Source organism: Enhydra lutris, unplaced genomic scaffold, assembly GCF_002288905.1.
Source record: "Enhydra lutris kenyoni isolate GAN:26980312 unplaced genomic scaffold, ASM228890v2 scaffoldscaffold28, whole genome shotgun sequence".
Taxonomy (NCBI): Eukaryota; Metazoa; Chordata; class Mammalia; order Carnivora; family Mustelidae; genus Enhydra; species Enhydra lutris.
The window spans coordinates 4,245,093-4,268,859 of record NW_019154112.1 but is presented as its reverse complement, the minus strand read 5'-3'; the positions used below and the strand labels follow the sequence as shown (position 1 = coordinate 4,268,859).

The window sequence follows — 23,767 nt, the reverse complement described above, 5'->3', positions numbered from 1 at the left end:
TCTGAGGGCCCCCACCATGCCCCCCAAAAACCCCTTCTACTCCACAACAGCCTCTCCCGGCCCAGAAGATATGCCAGGGCCTTCCCATTCCCCACTATCCCTCAGGACTCGCTAAGAAGCGTCCTGCAAATCCAGACCCCCCCCCACCCCCCCCCCCACTGCCTTCACCCCCACCCCACAGTGGGCACACACAATCCCCCAGAGAGCAGACACACACACAGGAAGCCCTGGGGGAAACCCAGAATCCACTTGCTCCTGGAGCGTACGTGCAGCACATTTGCTCACACACTCATCTGCATGTGCATATTAAACCCCCCACGACGCCCCAGGACGAATGCTCGACACCCACATCGCCTGCGCACATGCACACCCTTCGCACGCACATGCCCGTGGGCTGCCATGGGCCCCACCTTAAGCTGCAGCACCAGGTCCATACGGTACTTGCACAGGGGACTGATGTCATTGAGAATCAGGGCTGTGATGATGTCGATGCCATTGGACTCGTGCGTCACGATGCAAGTCTGGCAGGGGACAGTGGGGGGGACATGGGGCCCAGGCCCTTCAGACCTCTGGTGGCTCCCAATGCCCCTGGCTCTCCCCTGCCCACTCTGCTCCCTGCACCCACATGTCCACACTCCCTGTCGGCCACGGGCACCGCTGTGACCGCTCACCTGGTTCTCGTGGCAGGGGCCCTGGCAGTACTCAGTGAGGGTCTCCAGGGTCTGGATGACAAGGCCCACATTGTCCTCATTGATGTAAAGGCCCAGCAGCCCCAGGCCACCTGTGGTGCTGCCGCACATGATGTCCAGAAACTGGAGCGTCTCGCACACCAGGTTGTAGTTGGTCTTGTTGTTCTGAGAGCGCAGGAAGTTCTGCAGAGCACAGGAGGGCGGGCATGGCGAGGCTCTCACGGGGGCTAGAGGCCAGGCCTGGGGGCCCCTGCCCTGTGTAGGCACAGAGCAGTGGCCTGCGGGCAGGCGGCAAGGGTGGGGATCCACACACTGGCCAGGGGGGTGGGGGCAGGGCTGGCACACACCTGCAGGTCCCGGTTGTGATTCTCACACAGCAGCTGCAGGAAGCGCAGGATGGGCTGCATGATGAGCACGGATGTGCCCATCTCGTTGCTCTGTACGCGCTCGCCCACCTCGTGGCCCCGGCGCAGGCTGGGGCCCAGCGAATATCGGGACGGGGAGCCCGGCATCGAGAAGGAAGCTACGCGGCCTGCAGGGGGAGGCCTGCTGAGGCTTGGGGCTGCCGGAAGGGACCAGACCCTCACCCTCACCCTGCACCCTCTGACCCAGGCCCGGCACCCCGATCCTCTATGGCCATGACCTCTGACCTTTGGTGGTGGGGTCTGCTGGCTCCCGGTCCTCCCGTGGCTGGCTGCCCAGGTCGTTCATGTTGACAGCCACTGTGGACTTGGTCTCCTGCTGGGCCCGCTTCATGCGGTCGTGCAACACTTTGAAGAAGCGTTCTGACTTCTTGTCACTCATCATCAGGTTGTAGAAGGATTTCTGGGTGAGGGGATGGCAGACAGCCTCAGCACAGGGTCAGGTGCTAAGCAGCCCTCGGTCAGTCCCTGGATGGCTCTCTCCCATGGTTCAGGGACAAGGCTGGGTTGCAGACAGGTCTCTGGACGTGCCCTGGGACTATGACTGGGACAGGGGCGGTCAGGACTGTCAGAGGTAGAGGGGAAGGGTCCATAACTGCCGTCACTATGATGCTAAGGGCCTGCACGAGTGTCCTCACACCATCTACATCTGCTCTTGCTCCTCCATCTGCCCCCCACACAGCCGCAGAGGTGCCCTTGGAAGTCTAAATCTCATCCCTCCTCTGCCCGCAGTGGCCCCATCTCACCCACAGGAGAAGCCCCACCTCCCAGCACCCATGAGGCCATCTGACGGCCTGCCACCTCTCTTGGCACCAGTTGCCTGCTCTGTCTGGTGCAGCCCGCCCCTCCTGTCCACAGGCTTACCTCGGGGCTCTCGCTGCACTGGCCCCTCTTCGGGGGCCTTCCGCCATCCCTGCCCTGGCACCCCCAGGCCCCTCGCTGGCATTAGCACTGTCCAACACTCTCCACACCACGTAGGGGTTACAGTCATGGGCTGTTATACCACTAGGCTATAGGTCCAATTCAGAGAATATGTGGATTTTGTCTTTTCCGTTCATGGCTAAAATCTTAGTGCCTAGGCACATGGAAAACACTAAGTGCAGACTTATTAAAACAGGGCATGAGGGGGGCACTTGGGTGGCTCAGTGGGTTAAGCCTCTGCCTTCAGCTCAGGTCATGATCTCAGGGTCCTGGGATTGAGTCCCGCATCCAGCTCTCTGCTCAGCAGGGAGCCTGCTTCTCCCTCTCTCTCTGCCTGCCTATCAGCCTACTTGTGATCTCTCTGTCAAATAAATAAATAAAATCTTAAAACAAACAAACAAACAAACAAAAAACAGGGCATGAGGGGCGCCTGGGTGGCTCAGTCGGCTAAGTGTCCAACTCTTGGTTTCGGGGTTTCAGCTCAGGTCATGATCTCAGGGTCGTGAGTTCAAGCCTTGGATCGGGTCCTGCACCTAGTACAGAGTCAGCTTAAGACCCTTTCTCCTTCTCTCTCTGCCTCTCCCAGACTCTCTCACTCTCAAATAAATAAATCTTAAAAAAAAGAATAACAAAAACACAAGTCATGAATGAAAGAATGGGGATAAGGCAATCATAGGGGACTTTTCAGAGGAGACAGTCCTTCGACTGGGCACCAAAGGCTGAGGAGGATGGGGGAGAGGAGGGAAGGAAGCCTGAGCAGAGACTGAGAGGCAGGAATGATGGACGCGGTGTGGGCAGCGTGGTGGGGAGTCAGGCTCAGGCCTGGCTTGAGCAGAATAGCCTGCGTGGGCAGAAAGAAGCCACATGACACGGGGGAAGGTAGACACGCCCACATGTAGCCGGACTTGTGCGGGCCACCAGCACCTGGCCTGGCAGCCTCAGCAATGTGCCACCCCATACCTTCTCCCAAGCACAAGGCACCCCCCCAGAGGAGGTGAGCCCCCAGCACCCCCAGCCCCTACACACCTGGATCTCAGTGTTGCCGCCGTCCAGCAGGCGGATGGCCAGGCCGATGCTCTCCTGGAAGATCTTCTCATTCTTGGTGCTGGTGATCAGGTCGCATACCAGTTTGGTGGCCCCCTCCTTGTCCAGCCGGCACTGGGTGGCCGCAATGGCTGACCAGTCTTGGTCCAGGCCTGGAGTTGGGGAACCCACATTGAAGGAAGATGGGGGTAGGGGGAGGCAGGAGAACAGAAGGGCAGGCCCAGGGCCTAGGCACATGGGCCACATAGAGGCACAGTGGCGGCAGGTAAATGGTACTGACCAGCGCCCACGGGGTCTGGAAGGTCCCCCCGCGAGCTGGACTTCCGGTTCTGGAGGTAGTTCTGTAGCAGCATCTTGCGCAGCTGGTTGCCCTGCGAGGGAAGGTGCGAGGCCCCACGGTGGCGCGGTTCACATCAGACCGACCACGGGCCAGCCCGCGCTGGCCCCGAGCCCCTGGCCCCCACCGGCCAGTCTCGCAGTTGCATCCGGCTCGCCCCGGACACTCACCCGGTCCCCATACTTGGTCTTCTTCAGCAGCATCTGCTGCAGGGTCCGCAGCACCTTGACACACAGCTTCTCCTCTGATTCCATGAGGTCCTTGGTGTGCTGGATCAGCCTGGCCCGTGAGGGAAGAGGGAATGCTGGGGCCAGCCACGGCCACCTCCTTCCAGCCACCTACCCTGCCCCAGCTCCCTGCCCTGTGGGCTGTCCGGTCCTGCCCTGCCCCCAACAGCCTCGCCCTGGCCACCGCCCCCTGCCCGGGCCTGGCGTCCGGCTCACTTGGACAGGAAACCCCCACTCTCGCAGCGCTGGTAGGCCTCACTGCCCTCCAGGAAGAGCAGCTCGGGCCAGTGCAGGACGTCCACCAGCACCGACAGCTCGGCCTGTACCAGGGGCCTCAGCCGCTCCTCCAGGGCTGTGATAATGTCCTGGGGTGGGCAAAGCAAAGTCACTACAGGGCCAGGTGCGGGCCACCCGGGCCCAAGAGATGAGTGGGGCTGGACTGCCAATCGGCCCGCCCCAACACCAAATGGCCCTGTGGATTTCTCCAAGCCTGTCTGAGGGGCCCTGCACCCACAGAACCACCCTGAACCATGCAGGTCGTCTGCCTGCTCAGAGCACCTGGCGGGTAGCCACAAGCCAGGGCTTCTCTCCCAGCCCCTCCTCTAGCTGTGTAACCTGGGGCAAGCTCCTCTCCCTCTCTAAGCCTCGGTCTCCTGCCACGTGGGTATAGTGAGCCACCGCATCCCCCTCAGAAGTGTGTGATAGTGGCCAAGAGCGTGTCACATAAACAGGAACGTGCTCTCAGGACTGAGAGGTGTTCTGATCCCCTTCATGAGCACCAACCCTGCCTAGCGGAGGCCTGGGTTCTCCTGGCTTCCCCGGAATGAGGCCTCTCGGTCCCCTGCCCAGGGCCTGCCCTAAGCAGGGGCCTCTTTCCCGGGGAGTCCAGGCAGCATGGGGAGGCAGGCTTCCCTGTCGTGGCAGATGCCGGGCAGCCCCGCACCCACCTGCAGCTTCTCGATGATGTTCTTGTAGTCCCACTGGTTGGCAGTGGGCGTGACACGGGAGAAGGCCCGTGTGGTCGCCTTGTAGTTGGAGGCGTTGCGCTGGGCAGCGGCTATACAGCTGGTCCCACTGCTGAGCAGCGAGCTGATATGTGCATCTAGGTCCATGGGCAGTGAGATGGCCCGGCCTTTAGCTGGAGGGGAGAGACAACGGGGTGCTTGAGGGCAGGTGGGGGTTGGGGGAGCTGGGCCAGCCAGAGCAGTCAGGCTGCAGGCTGCTGAACTGGGAGACAGGGTGAACTCCCCAAGATTCTGGGGTATGTGTTGGCCCCCACTGGGACTGGGGTGCCCCCTTCCGCTTTTGGAATAAAAAGAGGGAGTTTCTGCCTCTTTGATTCTACCCTGGCTCCACCCTGAATCCTCTCCTCTCTTTCCCACCTGCTCTCTCCTCTTCCCCGATGCTCCCTAACCACCTCCAGGCCTCCCTTCTGCCTGCAACCATTTGCAAGCGCAAGAAACTTTGGTTGGGGGATGTCCCCCGGCATTACCCTCTGGGGAAATGACATAAAGCTCAAAGGAGAAAACAGCTTCTCTCGATTGCTAAGAGGCCAGTGAGACACCAAGAAGGACTTACTGGGAACAACCTGGGAGCAGATGATGGGCAAGCTTAGGAATAAGGCATTTGTGTTGAGGGCAGGTGGCCCTGCGGCAAAGGGAAGGGAGGGGTGGTTGGAGCTAACCAGTGCCCCTGGCACACTCACCCACCATGGCGAGGGTCCGGATGCAGGCCTCCACGGAGCCCTTGTGCTGCTGCTGCAGCCACGGACACTCGAGCAGCCGTGTGGTGGACTGCAGCAGCTGCACCACGATCGTCTGATGTGTCTGCAAAAGCAACATGCCTACTGCTATAGCCTGGCCCACCCTCCACCCTAGGTAGCCGCAAGCCCAGTGACCAGGGCCCCCTGAGGATGGGCAAGGTGGAGGAACAAGGCTTCCAAGAGCTACCATGTATCTCTGTGCCAACTGGAAAAAGGCACTGCCTTTCCTCTCGGCAGTGCGCAACCTGCCCAACCATACATGGGAGAACTCCCCAAAGTTCAGACCTGGGGCTTATAATCCTGTATTGCTAATCCTTTCCTTCCTTTAAAAATTTTTTAAAAATAAATTAATATTGTGAAAAGGTGATATAGTTCCATGGTTCAAAAACTGAAGTATGCTATAGAAAGGTAGGCTTTGAGAAGTCTCACCCCAGCCTTGACCCCATCAGCCCATTCTTCCACCTCTGGCCTGGGACTGATGAAAGGTGGGAAAAGCTTATACAAATTACTCATAGTCCCAGAGAGGTCCCAGGGCCCAAACACCTGTGTGTCAAAATGAACCCACTCTTGCTGAGACCAGGACCCACTCTGCCCCCAGTTCCTCTACCTATAAGTAACCCCTTTGTTGGGCTCTTGTGTCCATCCAGTGATTTATGGTATTATGGTGTAGGTATTGTCTCAGGCTCCCTCCTCCAGGAAGTCTGCTTCTCTTGCCTTCAAGGGGGTCTGGGCTAGGAAGTCTGGGAACCGGAATTGACTGAGCATCCAGGACTCTTCAGTGATTTAAGGCCAACTTCTGTTCCCTAGCGTAGAGCTTCTCTGCTGCAGTAGGACTTTAGTCCTAGGGGCACCTGATTGATTAAGCTGACACCACAGCTCTCTGGGCCTTGGAACCTCTGGATTACTGCTCGGGCTCTGCTAACCACTGTGGTATGCATGACTGTCTTGTCTTCAGGAAGTAAGGGCTACCAGCCATCCCCTGCCACCTTAGGACGTCACACCAAGTCAATTTAGGAATTCCCGTTCTAGGGTACTGTCCCCACAGTAATTCCTGACCTACAGAAGTACTAGGAGAATAAACGTTTGTTGTTTAAAACTGCTAACTTTGGGGGTAATTTGTTACACAGCATATGTGTAACTAACACACTTGTCTATGTCCTTCCGCTATGTCTCTATGCACCGCAAGCAGACAGGAATATATGTTCTCCTTCCCTCCTTCCCCGCACAAGAACTGTACATGCAGGACAAGCGCACCTGCAGGGAAGTGCTGTTCTCAGAGAATGGGGAGCTGAAGAACGCGTTGATGGTGTCCAGCACGACGGTCAGCACGTACTTTTCCAGCGTGGGGTCAGCCAGACGCTTCTCCCGCTTACTGCACACCTGGGGAGGGAGAGAGCGATGCCTTGGGGGCCCCTCCACGCCCAGTCCTTGGCAGGCTAACTGGGCTCCCAACCATACTTGTGCCCAGCACGGTGCACCCATAAGCCCACGCCCTCCCAGCAGACAGACCCGAGCCATGTCCAGGGTGAAGTTCTCAAAGAGCGTCCAGATGTGGTTGCTGGTGTAGATCTCCTTCATCTCCACCTCTGTGTCCACATAGCAGTGATTCACAAAGTTCACGTATGCCATTTTCACCTGCGCAGCCAGGAGCAAGGTCAGGGGCATGAGCCAGACCACCGGCCCAGGCTCTCCTTCTCTGTGCCCCACCATTCTCCTGACCTCCACCTGTTCCTCTGCCCACACCTTCCATTCCCCCACTTTTCTTACCTCCCCCTTCCTGCCCCACCATGCAAGACTGATGGCTGCCCCGGCCTGGCTCCACCAGCCCTTACACCCCTCCCCTCACTCCCACCAGCTCTCCCAAACCCCAGACCTCAGTGATACAGTCCTCATGTGTCACCACAGACACCACGTCCTCCAGGGGTAGCAGGGAGGTGCACTTGATCTCCGTGTAGACGTTTTTGCCCTCGGCACAGGCAGCTAGCAAGTCCACCAGGGAGATGTGGTACATGAGGGGGCTGTGGTCCTCCACGCCATCCCGGGCAGCCTTCATCATGTCCAGCAGGTGGGCCAGCGAGGCCTTGTCATTGTAGAACACCACCACGTCATCACCCGCATTGGTCAGCTGCAGGGAGGAGGGGTGCCTGATCAGACGCCCCCGTCAGCAGGGAGAGATTGGGAATCTGACCCCAGCCCTCACCTGACATTCAGGAAAGCCCTCCCCTGCCTGGCCCTTGGGGCCATAGGCTGGTGTCTCAGGCCACCTGCCATCAGAGCCGATCCCTGGACCGACAAAAGTGACCCCTTCTCCCCTAAGGAAAAAAAAATTCCCACACTCAGTCTTATTTCACAGGTGCTTCCTCCAGGAAGCCCTCTCTAATCCCATGCCTTCCTGCCTCCCCTGTGCTCCCACGGTGGAACTTAAGGCCTCCCAGAGCACTTGCTGCACCCTCTCATGTCAGTGATTATGTTATTCACGGTAATAATAATAACAGCAATTAATAATTCGGCCTATAGGGCACTTCCGGTGTAGGGCACCCCATTTGTCAGGTCCCTCATCTCCGTTTACTGTGCTACCCACCCCCCCACAGGGCAGAGACCACCTCTGTTCCGGATTTAGACTTGGCCGGTCCTCCTTCATGCCTCGGCTAACAGGCTTACCAGGCACCTACAGTGCACCAGACGCTGGGGCCCATGCAGAAGCACACCGGATGTGGTCCCTGCCCTGAGAGTACACCCCACCCGTGTCCTCCGGGGTACACGGGCTCCTTGGCCCCCCAGCAGGCGCCTCACGGTTTTGAAATGCATGAAAATACAAGGATAAATAGTGGGATGGGGCCGTGAGTTCCGCCTCTGTAGCCTCTGTCCTCTCTCCACAGGCCAGGCACCTCTCACGACTCTGTCTGACTCGTCTTCACTCTGAGTCCCGCTGCCTGAGCCCCCGGTGCCCCCCTGGCCCCGGCCCCGTCCTCACCTCGGTCATGATCATGTCCTGGCACTTCTTGACATACTTGCCCTCGGCCTTGATGACGGTGTGCAGGAAGTCCAGGTACTGCACGTGGCGCCCGTGGGTGGCCAGCAGGTGCACGAAGTGCTGCAGCACCGGCTCGCTGATCTCCGAGCACAGCTGGTAGTTGTTCAGGAAGATATGCTGCATGGTCTCGGCCTCCAGGAGCTGCGAGCGGGCGGGCAGCGGTCACGCGGAAGGATCCGGGCCCGCCCCCGCCCCTCCTGCCAGCCCCACACCGCCACCCCCATCCCCCGGCCTCACGCCCTTACCCCCGGTGTGAGGAAGAGGTGCAGGTGCTTATGCAGCAGGGCCTGGTTGCCCGGGTTCCCCGCGCAGAACTTCTGCAGGAACTGGTGGGTGTAGCGCAGGATCTCCATCATCTTGGCATCACCCTGGGCATCCGGATGGGAGGAGGAAGGTGACACCAGGCCTCGGGCCTGAGCTCCAGCGGGCATGGCCGGAAGGAGGGGGCAGGGCTTGGGACTGGGACCACAGGAAGGCCAGGTTCAAGGTGAAAGAGGGCCTCCAGGTCAAGATAAGAAAATGTGTCTTGGGCGCCGGGGTGGCTCAGCCAGTTAAGTGTCTGAATTCGACTCAGGTCATGATCCTGGGGTCCTGAGATGGAGTCCCGCATCAGGCTCCCTGCTCAGTGGGGGGTGGAGGGGATGCTTCTCTCCCTCTGTCCCTTCCCGTGCTGTGCTCTCTCTCTCTCTCTCTCTCTCTCTCTCAAAATAAATAAATAGGAAATATGTGAAGGGCTGAGGGGCAGAGACTGACGGGAGGCCAGCTTGGGGGAGCTAGGCTGAGGGGTGAGGGGTCAGGGTCAGGTGAATGCTGGGTGTCACGCTCAAGAGCCAGTGTGAGGCTTGAGACATATCAAGATCATGGTCAGGTGAGGCAAGGTGTGGAGGATCAAAGGTTGAAATGATGCTAAATTTGGAGTCCGCCACCAGGATGTGCCCTGGGGACAGGTCAAGGTAAGAGGTCAGAGTGAGGCTAGAGTGTGAAATCAAAGTCTGGGGTCAGCATGAGGTCCGAGTTGAGATCAAGAATCAAAGAGAGGCAGGGGTCAGTTAAGGTTTAACATGGATCAAGATAAGGAGGAGACAGGGCACCTGGGTGGTTCAGTTGGTTAGGCGTCTGCCTTTGCCTCAGGTCATGATCCCAGGGTCCTGGGATGGAGCCTCACCTAGACCTCCCTGCTCAGCAGGAAGTCTGCTTCTCCCTCTACCTCTCCCCCCTGCTTGTGATCTCTCTCTCTCTCTCTCTCTCTCAAGCTCTGTCTCTGTCAAATAAATAAAATCTTAAAAAAAAAAAAAAAAAGACAGAAAGATGAGGAGGCAACAGTCAGAGCTTACAATGAAGCTAAGATAATTAGGACGAGGCCAGAGAGGGCAACAGAAGCTGCGGTCAGGGTGAGGCTGGGTTAGGTCAGCGTTGGGGATTAGTGTGTGGTTTGGCTTGGGCCAGGGTTAGGGGGAAGTCAGAGGTCAGAAGTCAGAGGTCACCTTGTCATAGGGGATCTGCAGCAGATCCAGCATGACCTTGTGGGCGTCCATGTTCTTGAGCAGCCTCTGCTGCTTCTTCCTCATCTGCTCGCCAACGCCACACATCTTGTTCAGCCGTTCCAGGATCTGGGGAGCATGGGGGGTGAGCCCAGAGCCCCTGCCCCTTCCCTCCTCCTCCAGCTGCCCCACCGCCTCCCTCAGGCTGGTGGGAGTCCCCGGCCAAGCCCAGCCAAGCCCCAGCTCACACTGGGGACAGGAAGGGGGAGGAGGCCACGCTCACTGAGTCAGATCACCACAACAAGGCAGGCAAGCACTAAAAACCCAATTCCGCCCATAAAAGTAAATAGAACAATATGACTGTGAAATGGAATTTCATTAAATTCCTTCAGCTTTAAAATAATTCCATCTGGACCTGGGCAGGATTGTCTTTAATGTGCAGGCAAAGCCAGAAAATGTGTATTTTGAAGGCAAGTGGCCAGCAGAGTGGGGAGGCAGGAGAGGCCAGGCCCCAGATCCTCCGGCTCGGGGGTGGGGGGCGCAGGGCGCGGGGAGTTGCCTCAGGGCCCCAGGCCACTCACGCCCTTGACGATCTGGTAGTTCTCACTGCTCTTCTCCCCGGGTGGGTGCAGAAAGCCCTCCTCGTCTGTGGGCCGCTGGGGACACAGGGAAGGGGGCGGGGGTCAGCCAGGCCCAGCCCTTGCTGGCAGCCCTGGCCTCCCAGCTCCCTGCCACCCTACTCACCTCCTTCTTGTCTTTGGAAGCACCTGTGTCCACCTCCTCGCCCTTGCTGCTGCCCTTCTTGTCCACCCATAGCTCCGACTTCTCCACCATGGTCCGCAGCCGGTCCAGCTCCGACTTGATCACCTTGTAGTTCTCCACATCCTGAGCCGAGATCAGCAGCTGCACCTGAAGGTTGACCGTGGGCATGCCATGAGATGGGCACCCCCGGTCCACTGCCTCACGGAGACCCCCGGTGCCTGCCCTGTTCCAGGCCTCTGCTCCTCCTCAATGCTGGCTATGGTCCATCACCTCCAGGAAGCCTTCCCTGATGGCCAAAGGCCTCTCCGCACTGCCTGTCATGAGCTGCTCCATCCGCGGGCTTCAGTTGCTCATTGACTGATGCTGCTAAGGCTGTCAGGGCAGGACAAAGAGTCCTGGCGGCACTGATTCCCCGTGGCAGGAGAGCCTTGGCTCCCACCGCACTCACTCTGGACAGGATAAGGCAGGAAAGCTTCCCAGGCCTTAAGGCTCCCACCCACCCAATAAGACAAGGCCAAGGCTCTGCGCCTGGCACGTGCTCGTTAGACAGCAGGCGTGTTTCACAGGGCACTGTCAATACCATGCGACATCATGGTCACAGAACCAGTCACCTCAGTGCAGGCTGACTGTGTGCCAGGCGTGATCTGAAGCACTTAGCAAAGGCGCACATGGTATCGTTTATGAAACCCTCGAGTACTGTCCGCTTCATGAAAAGTGACAAGCCTTGAGTCAGGCGGAGAGGTCCTAAAGGTGGCCAACACTTGGCCTTCACCTTTCAGGAGCTCGGCAAGGCCAGGCCGAAAACCCCCAAACCAGCCTCTTGAGCTCCCCTGAGTGGCAAGCTGCCCCCATCCCCCCATGGTTAACCCCAGTTAACCCCCAAGTGCCCAGCACAGGCCGAAGCCCGGCCAGGATATCAACCCACTCAGGGCCTGGGCCAGATGGTCCTCAGAGTCCCCCCCATACACGCCCCGGAAGCCCCCTGGGGCCTCTGCCCCGCTCCCCAAGGCCCGTCCGGGGACTCAGGCAGGAGCAGCACCTGCTTGAAGGTGTGCACGGCCTCCTGGCGCTGGCTGAAGTGCTTGAAGAGCAGCTGCAGGGCCCCTGAGACCAGCGGCGCATAGTCGTGCATGGTGAGATGAATAAGCACGCGCAGGAACGTGCGGCCGCCCTCGTCGTCCACCTCCAGCATGCTGCTGGTCTTCCTGCGGCACCGGGGACGGCCATGCTGGGCACTGGGCACCGGGCTCCCCGCCGCCCACCCTGCCACCCACCAGCAGACGCCGCACCGCGTGGAATTCGCACTCGGGATAGTGACCCCAGCCACACCCCGAACCTCCAAGAGAGCCCCGTGTTCCCTGAGATCCCGCAGGACTCCCCTTGATCACGCAGCTGAAGCGGGGACTCTTTGCAGGGGACCCGACCCACAGGACTCCCCCCACCAAGGGGTTCGTGGAGATGGGCTGGGGGTCGGGAACAGATGTGGGGAAAATTCCCGTTGGTTGTACCGATCTCTAAGTAAAATGCAGCCTTTCCTTCAGTGAGGAGAAGCTAGGGGTACCAGCAATTCTGTCACCAGTGACAGTCACAGATGTTCGCGCATCGCTTTACAGTGGTTACAGAAATTGTGAATCCTGTTCACATGCACCGTTCCTTCGAAATCACGTACTAATTACCCACCCCAGCTCAGCTGGTTACTTAATGTGTTAATAAAGATCCACAGATCTAACTGTCACTTCAAATTTGTTTTCTTCAATATTTTGATAACTGCGTCTCAAAGCTCTTGGTTTCCTTTGTATCTGATGTGCTTTATTTTATGAATTTAAAAATGTCCTTCTGAGTCGGGGTCCCTGGGCTTCACTAAATGCCAAGGGCACGGCACAGAGACGGTGCTGCCCCCAGCTCCCAGGTGACCTCCTCCCACCCCAGCACTGTGTACAGTGGGCTGTCCCCCATGCCTCCCCCTGCTCCCCTCCAGCTTCCTGGGCCAAGTCCCAATGTAGATAGAGCCACAACTGCTCTGGGTGAGGGCAGGGGAATGACCGAGGTGACACGAGGGCCCAAGTGGCCCCTATGTCCCTGGGGCTAGGTAGGCGTGAGAGGGCAAAAGCACAGAGCCAAGAAGACTCCCGCCCCAGAGCCCAGTAAAGGTCCTGCAGACCCAGGAGGAGGGGCCGCCCTTGGAGACCCCCAAGGAGGGGAGTTTGCACACCTGTGTCAGCATCACCCACCCAACCCCACACACCAGCCCCCAACTGAACCCTGGCCTCACCCCACTCCGAACATGGCCTCCGCCTGCTCCCCGATGCGGTCCAGGTTCATGTTGGCGGCTGTGGGGAGCAAGGGTGAGTGGATGGGGGCAGGTGGCAGGTCCGTGCCCAGGAAAGATGGGGAGCACAAGGGTGAGGGAGCAGGGAGGCACGCGAACCACCCCGTTCCCTGCACTGGCTGGGTGGCAGCCGCGCCTTCATGCTCCTTCCCAGGGGGGTCCCCTTCCCGCGCGGGGACCACAGCAGCCCCACTACCCTGCAGAGCCCAGCAGAGTTCTGAGCTGGCCACCAGGGGACCTGGGTCCTGCTCTGGTTCAGCACCTGACGGCGTGACCTCGGGCAAGTCCCCGCCTCTCTCTGGGCCTCAATTTCTCCATTTAGGAGATGGAGAGAATGATGTCTGCCTCTGCTGCTCACCATGGCAATTAAATGGGCTGGATGGGAAACAGAGGCAGGGCTGGGGAGCTGGACCTGAGGCGTCCCCCCAGCCCCCACCCCACTAATGTGTACCCCCGGGTGAGTCACACAGCCTTAGCCTGAAGGTGGGGGAAGGCAGGGGTCAAGGCTCACTTGTGGAGTCGAAGGCCGGAGCTGTGCCGTCAGCCCCACTGTCCTGCATGGGAAACACTTCCACAAACTCCTTCTTGAAGACGGACAGCAAGTAGGAGATGCGGTAGTCTAGGCGGACGTTGAGGATGAACTGGAGAAGCGGGGAGGGATGGGGTGAGGACTGGGATGCAGTCAGAAGGCCAGTCGCACCCCAGGAAGGGGGAAGGGGTGCCCTGAATGAGCTTTAGCACTCAGGGGTCTCGGCATAGATGTTCCGGCTACTGTAGGACATCACAACCTAAAAAATCAAGACTCCTCTCCCCAGGGAGGCCCGGAGTACCCTCTGCTCCTCTCCTGCCCCAGTGATGAGGGATGACACCTATTCTCCAAATGAGGCATAGATCACTCAGTCCCTCCTTCCCAGGGAGGATGCTGACAGGAAAGAAAATTAAGCTCCCTGGACCCAGAGGCCAGCTCTCATCCTCCTACCCTGCTCTGCCCGGGGCTGAAGGGCAGGGGGTTGTGGAACTGAAGACTAGCAGGGAGCAGGAGAGGCCAGTTTGGGGTGGGGTGGGGTAGTGAGGACAGAGGGTTTGCAGACACCCCTCACTGGCCTCTATCCTTTGGCCACACCCCAGGACATAGATCTGGAAGCCTTTAGCTCCTAGAATGAACCAGAACCCTCCAACTCCTTGACCAGGCCCTGCCCAGACTGGGTCCCCATGGAGGTCACTGCATTAGCCCTCCCGTCCTCTGGTGGAAGCAAGGCAAAAGCAGGCATTCTGACCACCCCCAAGGTCCTACCAACCCCTTCTTCCAGTGTTGCTAGGGGGTCTCAGACAAGACCCAGAACAGGAAAGACCGTGTCCGCCTCACCAGGGAATGAGCTCTCAAAGCTCTACTTCTGCTCTGAAAGCTCCGTAGGAGGGCAGTTAATCCCCTCCCCCCTTCCCTTCCTCATCTGTACAGCGGAGGGACGGAGCTAGGCTTTAGTGCCCCCCAGAATCACCTGGGAGGCCTATCACAGCACAGACAGTGGGCCTGCCTCGGGTGCCTCTGATCAGTATGTGGGTCGGGGCCCAAGAACATGCATTATTGAGTTCCCCGGTGAGGCCCATGCTGCTGCTGGTCCAAGGGCCACGCTTTGGAAACCACTGGGTTACATAGCCAATCACTGCAGAGCCCCCAGTACTGGATACTGTGATCTGAGCAGGGGTCCACCAACCCCAACCTCCCTGTCCCAGGCCTCCACTCTCCTGCTCTATTCCCAACACTCTCCACCACTGTCCTGGCCCAGCCACCTGCAAGATTTCCAGGATCTTCAGCTTGGTCTCCATCACCACAATGTCCTCATTGTCCTCAAACTTGCTTCTGTCCAGTGGCTCAGTGGCACCAGTGCCGGCAGACAGGCTGGGGGCCCCAAAGACAGACTGCTTGCGGTTCAGCACCATGGTGGACATCATATGGCCCACGCCCTGGATGGACCGGCGCACGTTCTTGCCTGCGGAGCAAGAAGCACCAGGGGGTCGCAGGGTGCCTGGTAGGAGCCCTGGGTCTGGCTCTGGCTCTGGCTCTGTCAGAGGCAGGGCTAACCCGGAAAGGCTTTCTGGGGGAGGTGAGCTTTAAGCCAAACCTGGGTAAAGAGGGGCTGGCCAGGGCAAAGCTTAACTGTGTGGGGAGAGCAGTGAGAATTCTCCCATGGGGCATCCTGAGAGCTGCTACAGAGCCTGGGAGAACAGGGGACACCGTGCAGGGAGCAGGACACACCAGGTGTCAGACAATGCACTTTTTGATAAGACGTTTTTGTGCTACCCCTGGGGGTGTCCCTGAGGGCCGGGCTGTGTCTGTGGTCACATGTCTCCCGCCTACTCCCCTGTCTGACTGGGAGCTCCTTGGGCAGGGCCTGTGTCTCCCCTCCTCCCGCATTATCTCCCCTCTGGACCAAGCTGTGTTGGAAGGCAACTGCCCCGGGCCCCAGGGTCTCCACGGCGCCGGGAAAGGGGCCCCTCTGGTCCAGCAGAAGCCAGGAGGCAGGCTGCACAGGGTGCTGATCAGAGTGGACTGTGGTGCTAGGAGGAAGGCCCTGGCTGGGTGAGGGCGGGAATGTGTGGCCCTGGCCACTAGGTCTCACCGCCTGAGTCATCGTAGGCCTGCAGCATGGCCGGGGGGCCCTGCACGCAGTCGATGATGCCCAGCAGCGTGCGAGTGAGCCGCAGCAGCTCACTGAAGCTGTAGAAGCCGAAGTAGATGAGGTTGTGCGCCAGGCTGACCACCTGCGGGGGGAGGAGGTGGGGCCCCGAGGTGAGCGGGAGCGGGGCCTCGCAAGGGGCGGGGACAGGATGGGAAAGTAGGGCTGAGCGGGTGTCAGGAGGGTGTGACGGGAGGGTGTGACTAAGTTCCTTGAAAAAGGCAGGACCTCTGGGGGCATGGGTCCGAGAGGACGGCAGCCGCCCCCAGTGGGCTACTGAGGAAGCGAGGCCTGCAAGGAAAGCTACTGGGGGCTTGTGGGGAAAGGGCAGAGAGGCAGGAAGGCGGGGAGATCCTCGAAGGGGCCTGCAGGGGTGAATGGAGGGCCCTCCCAACAAGTCCTCTCTCAGGTGGCCGGGGAGAAGCTTCCCCCTTGGGGAGTCCCGGCGGTCTATGTGGGCTCCCTAAACTGGCTGGGACACGGTGGCAAGTTAGGTCATGGAGCCCTCAAAGCACCCCTGGGGGCAGCTGAGGCCTAGAGCCCCCCAACGCCAACCCCTTGCCGCCCCCCCTGCCCGCAACCTCGAAGGTGAGCTTGTTCTTCTCCTCGTTGGCAAAGGGCACGGCCTCGCTGACCACATTGTTGAGGTAGTCCTCCACGAAGTCCATGGTGCTGGCAAACTTGTTCTTCTTGTCGTCTCGAGAGGCGTTGAGGTTGGAGTCATAGCTGGGGGTGGGGAGAGGCAGTGAAGTATAAGGGTCGCTGAGATCCCCCCAGCCCAGCCTTGCCTGGCCCACCCTCTGCTCCCCATCTCACTCCTTGATGGTGATGGCTGTGGGGATCTCGGTCCAGAGGCGGGCAAACTTGACTGGCGTGACCAGCTCCTGGGGGTCCCTGTCCACGTGCACATGCAGCATCAGGTGGCAGAAGGAGGCGCGCAGATCAAAGGGCAGCATCTCGTCTGCCATGCACAGGAAGATGAGCTCAACGCCCAGCTGCTGGGAGATCTCATCGATGGCCAGGTACTGGCGGTCCAGGCACATGCGGGCAAAGAGCTTCAGCTGGTACCTGCAGGGCGGGGTGGAGGGTGAGCCCGCGGCAGGCAGGTGCTGGCGAGGGCCACCAGCACTTGGGCTCCGGCCGGGCGGAGGCCTTGGGAGAATGGTAGAGGGACTTAGGTCAAACCAGGCCCCCACCAGCATCACAGAAAAGACACAATTCTGAGTGAGCGTTTGCAGCCCTCCCCTTCTTTGCGAAGAAAGAAACCACTTCTGGCTCAGCCAGGATAGGTGTTCATGGGAGGAGAGCTGGCTGAGCGAGAGGCTGGGAGAGGCTGGGAGAGGCTGGGAGAGGGAAGCACAGTAGGGGGACAGGCCTCCACAGAGCAGCGGGTACAGAGCCCAGGACAGGAGAACGGCTGAAAGGAGGCCTGCAGACGGCCCTGCTCTGCATGGGGTGCTGGCCTGCCCTCAGCTTTCTGCTCAGAGCCCTGCCTTATCCGCCGTGGTCCTGGCACCAGATGGCCTGGGTTTGAACCATGGCCCCTTATGAAGGAAGTGTGACCTTGGGCAAGTCCTTTCACCTCCTGTGCCTATCTCCCCAACTCTGAGGGTGACAGTAGTCATGGGGCTGCGGTGAGGCTTTTGTGAGTGGCCAGGGGAAAGACTTTGAATTATGGCAGGCACTGGCTAAGTGGTTATCTAGTAATCTTATTTTTTAAATAAATATGCGTGTACACAGGTTCAAGTTCATTCAGGCCCCGTCCCTGGGCTGAGCTCTTTGGGCGACACTCAGCCTCCCCAGGGAAGGCCATGCAGCTTCGGGAGCTCATCCCTCAGCCGGGATTGGCTGCTGGCCTTCCGAGAAGGCCCAAGGGCAGTGGAAGCGCTGGGGACGGGGAAGGAGCTGGGCCCCCAAAGGCACCTGTAGTAGCTAAGCACGTTCTCGTCGTGAGCATTGCCCGCCCGTGCCTCCTGCGCCAGCTGCCTCACGCTCTTCTCGTGGTGCTCGTTATTCTTGTCCGTCCACGTGAGCCACACCTCCTCCTCTGAATACTCGATGCTCAGGTACTCGTGGGACTGAGCCATCTCCTTCACTGGCCGAAGCCTGTGAACCAGGGCCATGTGTCACAGCGAGTGGGGGCGGCAGGGGGTGGGGTGGGGAGGGGGCGGCTAGGATGCCAGGCCAGAGCGCCCCCACATGCGTGCCCGGCCACACAGACCCCCTCCTGGAGTTTGGCTGAGTGCCAGCTCAAATAAACACACTCCTCAGACCATGAGCTTCTCAAGGACAGAGGATCTGGCTCAGTCCCCGAGGCGTCCTTGCCCTCACAGTGCGGGCACAGAGCATAGACAGCCAGAGGGACGTTCCAGTCTGCACGCGCCCGGGGCCCGAGCTCTAAAGGGCCTGAGGAGCAGGGAAGGGAAGAGGCGGGGCTGTGGGCAGGGGACAGCGCAATGGCTCACTCGGTCTGGATGAGAATGTCGCTGTTCTTGGGGTCCAGAACGCACTTGCAGATGAGCTCTTGGGTGACGGGGATGGCGATGTGGTTGGACACACACAGGTCAGAGAGGTAGTCCAGGAACCTGGGGTGGGGACCGTGGGGGCGAGGGGGGGCTCAGACACCAGTCCCTGGTGGGGATGCACCCCACCCTCCTCCAAAATATTGCACAACTGGTTCAATACAGGCATCAACCCTCTGGTTTCGAGATTGGGCCACAATCAGGAGGGGTCCCCAGGGAAGGGCTGTAGAGGCCAGGACCTCAGACACGTGGCACTTTACCAGTGGTGGCAAGGGTCTTTCACTGTTTGCATGATCACGGTCAGCGCCTGCCACCCCTATACCCTGGGAGAAAGGGGGCGGGCGCAGCGCGGGAGGCGGGCTGGTGGGCTCACCGGGGCTCCCGGTTCTTGCGCACGAGGCTGACGAAGGTCTCCACCTCAGTCTTGGTGATGTGCTTCTCCAGCAGTTTACGATTGTTGTGCAGCAGGGCGGTGATGGTGTCCTCCGCCAGGATGTCGTAGCCGATCTGAGATTGCATCATCCCGAACTGTTTGGCTATGTGCTCCTGGAGAACAGATGAGCCGAGTGGCAGGGGGCCCGGCTCTGCTCCCCCGAGCCCCCCCACCCCAGGGCCTGGGAACTCCCACGAGCAAGGTGGAGGTCCGGGGGAGGAAACCCACTCTGAGCAGCAGACTGGGTTTGCCTAACAGACTTCTTCAGCTCACACAGCCTATCTCCCGACCAGAGCAAACCTCCGTGAGGGGGGAATTGCCTGGTGGGACTGGCTGCATTATCTGTGGGACCCAGGACAAAATGAAACAGCAGAACCCTTCTTTGAACATCGGGACTTTGAAGATGGCCACAGCAGAGCATCGAACCCTGCTCAATGCCCTTCTGGGTACGGAGCCTGGCTGCACAAAGCGGGCCCTACTGTCTGGGTCCCTGATGTATCCCCAGAGCCTAAAACAGTGCCTGGTATACAGCGGGTGTGCACCCTGCAGCAACTACCTGCAGAGTGGAGGGGTGGGGAGCGGGAGGGAGCAAGCTCGCGAGTGGGTGAGCATGAGCGGGGCCACCCCAGCCGGGAAGGCTCAGGCCAGGTGTGGCAGCACACCTGGTTCTTGCGGTAATCCTCCTGGGAATGCCGCAGCACCCGGTAGCAGAGACGGAACATGTGCTGGTAGGGGGCATTCTTCTGGTCCGACAGCTCTTCCAGTCGCACCAGGGGGCCCTCACCCCCCTTCTCACGGAAAGGGGCCTTCAGAATGCCAAAGATCTGGGGGAGAAGAGAATATGAGGAGCGATCCCCCTACACCTGTCTGCACCCCTCATTATCCCAGGAACCCTTGGCCCCAAAGTCACCCTGCCCCAAAGCCACACTGACAGGTACCCCAAGCTGATTCTAAGCTGGACGGAGACCCGAGCCCACCCACCATCAGCCCCACTTCCAGCCCCCACTCCCTTCTTCTGGCTGGGATGCCACTGCTGGCCTCAGCCTACCCATCCCCACGTGACTAATGCCAACTCAGATCCTGGGCCTGGCTCAGAGTCTGGGGGAAGAGCTCAGGGCTACCATAGCTCATGCATCTGAGGTTAAGAGAAAAGGCAGGCCGGTGTGGCCAGAGCCTAAGAGACCAGACGCAAGCCAACCTCATTAAAAAAAAAAAAAAATAATAATGTAGGGCACCAGGGTGGCTCAGTCGTTAAGCATTTGCCTTGGGCTCAAGTCATGATCCTAGAGTCCCAGGATCAATTCCCAAGGCAGGCTCCCTGCTCAGCAGGGAGTCTGCTTTCCCTTCTGGCCCTCCCCCCACCTCAAATAAGTAAAATCTTTTAAAAAATGTTAATGTAGGACGCCTGGGTGGCTCAATTGTTAAGCGTCTGCCTTCGGCTCAGGTCATGATCCCAGGATACTGGGCTCAAGCCCCACATCCGGCTCCTTGCTCCACAAGAAGCCTGCTTCTCCCTCTCCCACTCCCCCTGCTTGTGTTCCCTCTCTGGCTGTCTCTCTGTCAAATAAATAAAATCTTAAAAAAAAAAACACTAATTCTTTAAAAAAAATGTTAATGTAATCAATAAATTTTAAAAGCAAAGATTGGGTGAGTGTGAAAAACTTTTCTAGAAACCAAAGAAATATAACCAAATGGAATAAGAAAACTTTCGTGGGATCCTGGGTCAAAAAACAAGCTTTAAAAAACACTTTGGGTAAAGCAGAGGAATCTGATATGGACTGGTATCATGACTAATTTTCTTATTGTGCTGCCAGTATTGTGCTTACGGAGGACAATACCCTTATTCCAGGAGATGAACTCTGAAAAACATAAGGGGGAGGCTCACCCAGTTTGGAAATCCACAGATGCAAGGACGGGTGTACAGACGCACAGTTACGTCAAGCCAAACAGACAAAATGGTAACAAGTGGATTCGGGCCGTGTTTGTACAGTGTTCACTGTACTATTCTTGCATTACTTTCTCAATATTTGAAAAGTTTCACAATCAGGGGCACACGGGTGGGTGCCTCAGTAGGTTGAGTGTCTGCCTTTGGCTTGGGTCATGATCCCAGCATTCTGGGATCGAGCCCCACATCAGGCTCCCTGCTCCATGGGAAGTCTGCTTCTCCCTCTCCCACTCCCCCTGCTTGTATTCCCTCTCTCTCTGTCAAATAAATAAATAAAAATCTAAAAGAAAACTTTAACTTAATATAAAAGAGAAATAAAAGTTTTACAATAAAAACTTAGAAAAAAATATTTTTTTAAGTTATCCCCACACCCAGTGTGGGACTCGAACCCACAACCCCGAGATCAAGAGTCACACACCATGGACTGGCTCAGCCAGCCAGGTGCCCCAGAAATAGTATTTTTTAAGGATATTATTTATTTATTTGAGAGAGAGAGAGAGGGAGAGACAGCGGGAGCTGCAGGAAGTGGCAGAGGGAGAGGAAAAAGCAGACTCCCTGCAGAGCGGGGAGCCCGATGTGGGGCTTGATCCCAGAACTCCGGGATCATGACTTGAGCCAAAGGCAGACACTTAACGACTGAGCCACCCAGGCGCTTTTTTTTTTTAAAGCACAAGTTCTGGGGGCGCCTGGCTGGATCAGTCTGTAGAGCATGCAACTCTTGATCTCCAGGTTGTGAGTTCAGGCCCCACACTGGGCGTAGACCTCACTTAAAAAAAAAAAAAAAAAAAAAAAAAAAAACAAAAAAAAAAAAAGCACAAGTTCCAGAGCAGACATCCTGAGTTCAGATCCTGACCCTGCTGCTTTCTAGCTGCATACTCTCGGTCAAGTCGTTCCAACCTCCATGTGTCAGTCTCCTCACAGGTAACCTGGGATAATAACAGTATCTCCCCCAGGTGGACAGGATCAACCAAGCCAATAGGTGTAGGGCGCTTAGGGCAGTGCCTGGGGCATGTGGCCAGGGCTCAACAAATACTCAATTTCCAAAGAGGGGTGAAGAGAAGCTGCAGAGAGACCGAAGCTCCACTGTGGATGGGAAAAGGTTCCTGTTCTGGACACCCGGCCCCTCCCCCAAGGCCCAGGCCCGCCCCTCCCCCACACAGGCATGCACACACCTGTTTGAGGATGTTCTGTTCTCTCATCAGCTTCTGCCGTTCCCGGTTGGGCTTGGTGACCATGATGTCCAGCACATTCTGCCCGTTGTTGGGGACGTCACTGACGAAGAACACCAGATCCTCCAGCAGCTGGATGACAAACCTTCATGAAGGGACACCAGGGATGACAAGTGTGAGGCACCAACCCCGGGAAACACCCCTGGGACCCAGGGGGCCACATGCCCCTCACGGGCAACTAGCCCTGCCGCAAACATGATCTCATCAAGCCACTCGCCTGCCCTGCTATCCAGAGCACAAAGCCCATCATCGGCTTTCAACTTTGCTCCCCAGCTTCACCCCAAAAGGCTCTCAAAACACACCCCTCACCCCACCCACCCTGGATTCCAAAGCGCCCCCGGGACAAAGAATCTCAGTGTACTCGGATCTGGAAAGGAACAACAGAGCACAAGGTATCTGCGGTGAAGGGCTCTGCATTTCTGTCCGGATCCTGCCGCTTATTAGCTTTGTGACCACAGACAATTCTCTTAACCTCTCTGAGCCTGAACCCTTCATCAGGGTTAGTTCTGGGAGCATATGAGCTCTGAGGCAAGGGCCAGGGGCCACCAGAACTTGTAGGAACCGGTCCCCACCTCTGTCTCCTCAACCCCAGCCAGCCAAGACTGCCCAGCTTCTGCTTTGTGACTTCTTGGTTCATGAAATGCAGACCCTTCGAGGACCCAGCCATGCGGCCCACCTGCGGTCATTTTGGCTGATGAAGCCCTCATTGAGTTTCTCCACAGCACTGGCCAGCATGGAGCTGGCATCGTTGGCAAAGTCCAGGTCTCGGATCTCAGACACGGGCACGGACACGATGGCAAAGGCCTCCTTGTCCTCCTTGGTGGGGCAGGTGCCCAGCTAAAGGGAGAGAGGTCAGCCAGGCACCGAGGGACAAGCCAAGGCCCCTGCCCCAGTCCCCCAGCCCCAGCCCCGAAACCCCGGGCGGCTCGCACCATGAGCCGAATGGGCCGCTCCTCCTCAATATCGATGGGCACGTTAGTGCTCTGGATCCACGTGTTGGTGCAGAGATGCCGCAGCCGGACATAGGAGTTCCTGGAGGCGGGGCCGGGGGCGGGCCTCAGAGTGAATCCCAGCAGCATGCCCTGCCCCACAAGGGCACCACATCTCCGCACGACTCCACGGGGCCATGGGACAAAGGAGACGGGTCCCCTCCCAGGAGAAGCCCAAGCCAGAGAAAAGTGGCCAGCAAATGGCCCCCAGGCCCTGTGCTGCTCCTCCGCACGTGCCTCTCCTGCATCCCCAAACCCAGAGCGTTCCAAAAGCCGGAGCTTGTTTGTAAACTTGAAACCAAGATTCATTTGGACAAATGAGACTACTTAGATATTTATCCCACTTCACGTCAAGATGCGTGCATCTCAGAGCAGAAACATTCTTGTCTGATTACGAAATGTAATTACCTTTCTGAAATGAAAAACAATCTGAATCTCAAAACGCACCTGGCCCCAAGAGCTTCAGGTGAGGGCTGGTGGGCCTACAGTGAGGGACGCCATTACGTCTCCCGTCAGCCCTGTTATGGGTACACTTGATACGCCCACTGTCAGATCAGGCAGTCAGGGCAAAGGGCCTGAGGTCAGACACCTAGTAAATGCCAAAGCCTGACTGACACCTGGGGAGTTTCTTGACGTTACGTCCTAGCATCTAGGGTTGGAGGGCCTTAAAGATCGGGGATCCTGGTCCCCCCCCGCCTCCCACCCCGTGGACAAACTCGTGCAGCCTGTGCTTGAGTGTGCAGAGAGCGAGGGGGGCAGGTGGCCGATGAAGAACACCGGAGAGAAGGCATTTTGATGAAGCAGCCAGCACAAGGCAGCACCCCGTGTGACCAGAACCCAGGGCCGGGCACACGACATGCGTTAGGTAAAGGATAGATGCCTACCGCTCTGAGAGCTTGGTCCCCAGAGGGGCGGGACAGGCAGGTCCTGAGGCCAGAGCTCAGGAGGACAGAGGAGCGTGGG

The 23,767-nt window shown here is 58.3% G+C and overlaps 1 protein-coding gene across 1 annotated transcript in view; it reads right to left on the bottom strand.

Annotated features, from left to right (window-relative positions):
* Positions 1-23,767, bottom strand: part of LOC111152507 (inositol 1,4,5-trisphosphate receptor type 3) — a 70,371-nt gene that overhangs the window by 9,164 nt on the left and 37,440 nt on the right. The window contains exons 12-43 of the mRNA XM_022510983.1: positions 22,748-22,847; positions 22,492-22,652; positions 21,759-21,900; positions 19,304-19,465; positions 18,582-18,754; positions 18,152-18,271; positions 17,610-17,792; positions 16,503-16,754; positions 16,268-16,412; positions 15,630-15,771; positions 14,800-14,999; positions 13,520-13,649; positions 12,952-13,009; positions 11,719-11,884; positions 10,662-10,826; positions 10,499-10,573; positions 9,921-10,046; positions 8,682-8,804; positions 8,377-8,577; positions 7,276-7,527; positions 6,912-7,037; positions 6,657-6,782; positions 5,346-5,466; positions 4,588-4,778; positions 3,857-4,005; positions 3,584-3,692; positions 3,357-3,447; positions 3,059-3,228; positions 1,340-1,514; positions 1,037-1,221; positions 672-872; positions 411-521 (exon numbers count right to left, since the gene is read on the bottom strand). Of these exons, the coding sequence (XP_022366691.1) occupies positions 411-521; positions 672-872; positions 1,037-1,221; positions 1,340-1,514; positions 3,059-3,228; positions 3,357-3,447; positions 3,584-3,692; positions 3,857-4,005; positions 4,588-4,778; positions 5,346-5,466; positions 6,657-6,782; positions 6,912-7,037; positions 7,276-7,527; positions 8,377-8,577; positions 8,682-8,804; positions 9,921-10,046; positions 10,499-10,573; positions 10,662-10,826; positions 11,719-11,884; positions 12,952-13,009; positions 13,520-13,649; positions 14,800-14,999; positions 15,630-15,771; positions 16,268-16,412; positions 16,503-16,754; positions 17,610-17,792; positions 18,152-18,271; positions 18,582-18,754; positions 19,304-19,465; positions 21,759-21,900; positions 22,492-22,652; positions 22,748-22,847 (4,831 nt within the window). The remainder of the gene's footprint in view (positions 1-410; positions 522-671; positions 873-1,036; positions 1,222-1,339; positions 1,515-3,058; positions 3,229-3,356; positions 3,448-3,583; positions 3,693-3,856; positions 4,006-4,587; positions 4,779-5,345; positions 5,467-6,656; positions 6,783-6,911; positions 7,038-7,275; positions 7,528-8,376; positions 8,578-8,681; positions 8,805-9,920; positions 10,047-10,498; positions 10,574-10,661; positions 10,827-11,718; positions 11,885-12,951; positions 13,010-13,519; positions 13,650-14,799; positions 15,000-15,629; positions 15,772-16,267; positions 16,413-16,502; positions 16,755-17,609; positions 17,793-18,151; positions 18,272-18,581; positions 18,755-19,303; positions 19,466-21,758; positions 21,901-22,491; positions 22,653-22,747; positions 22,848-23,767) is intronic.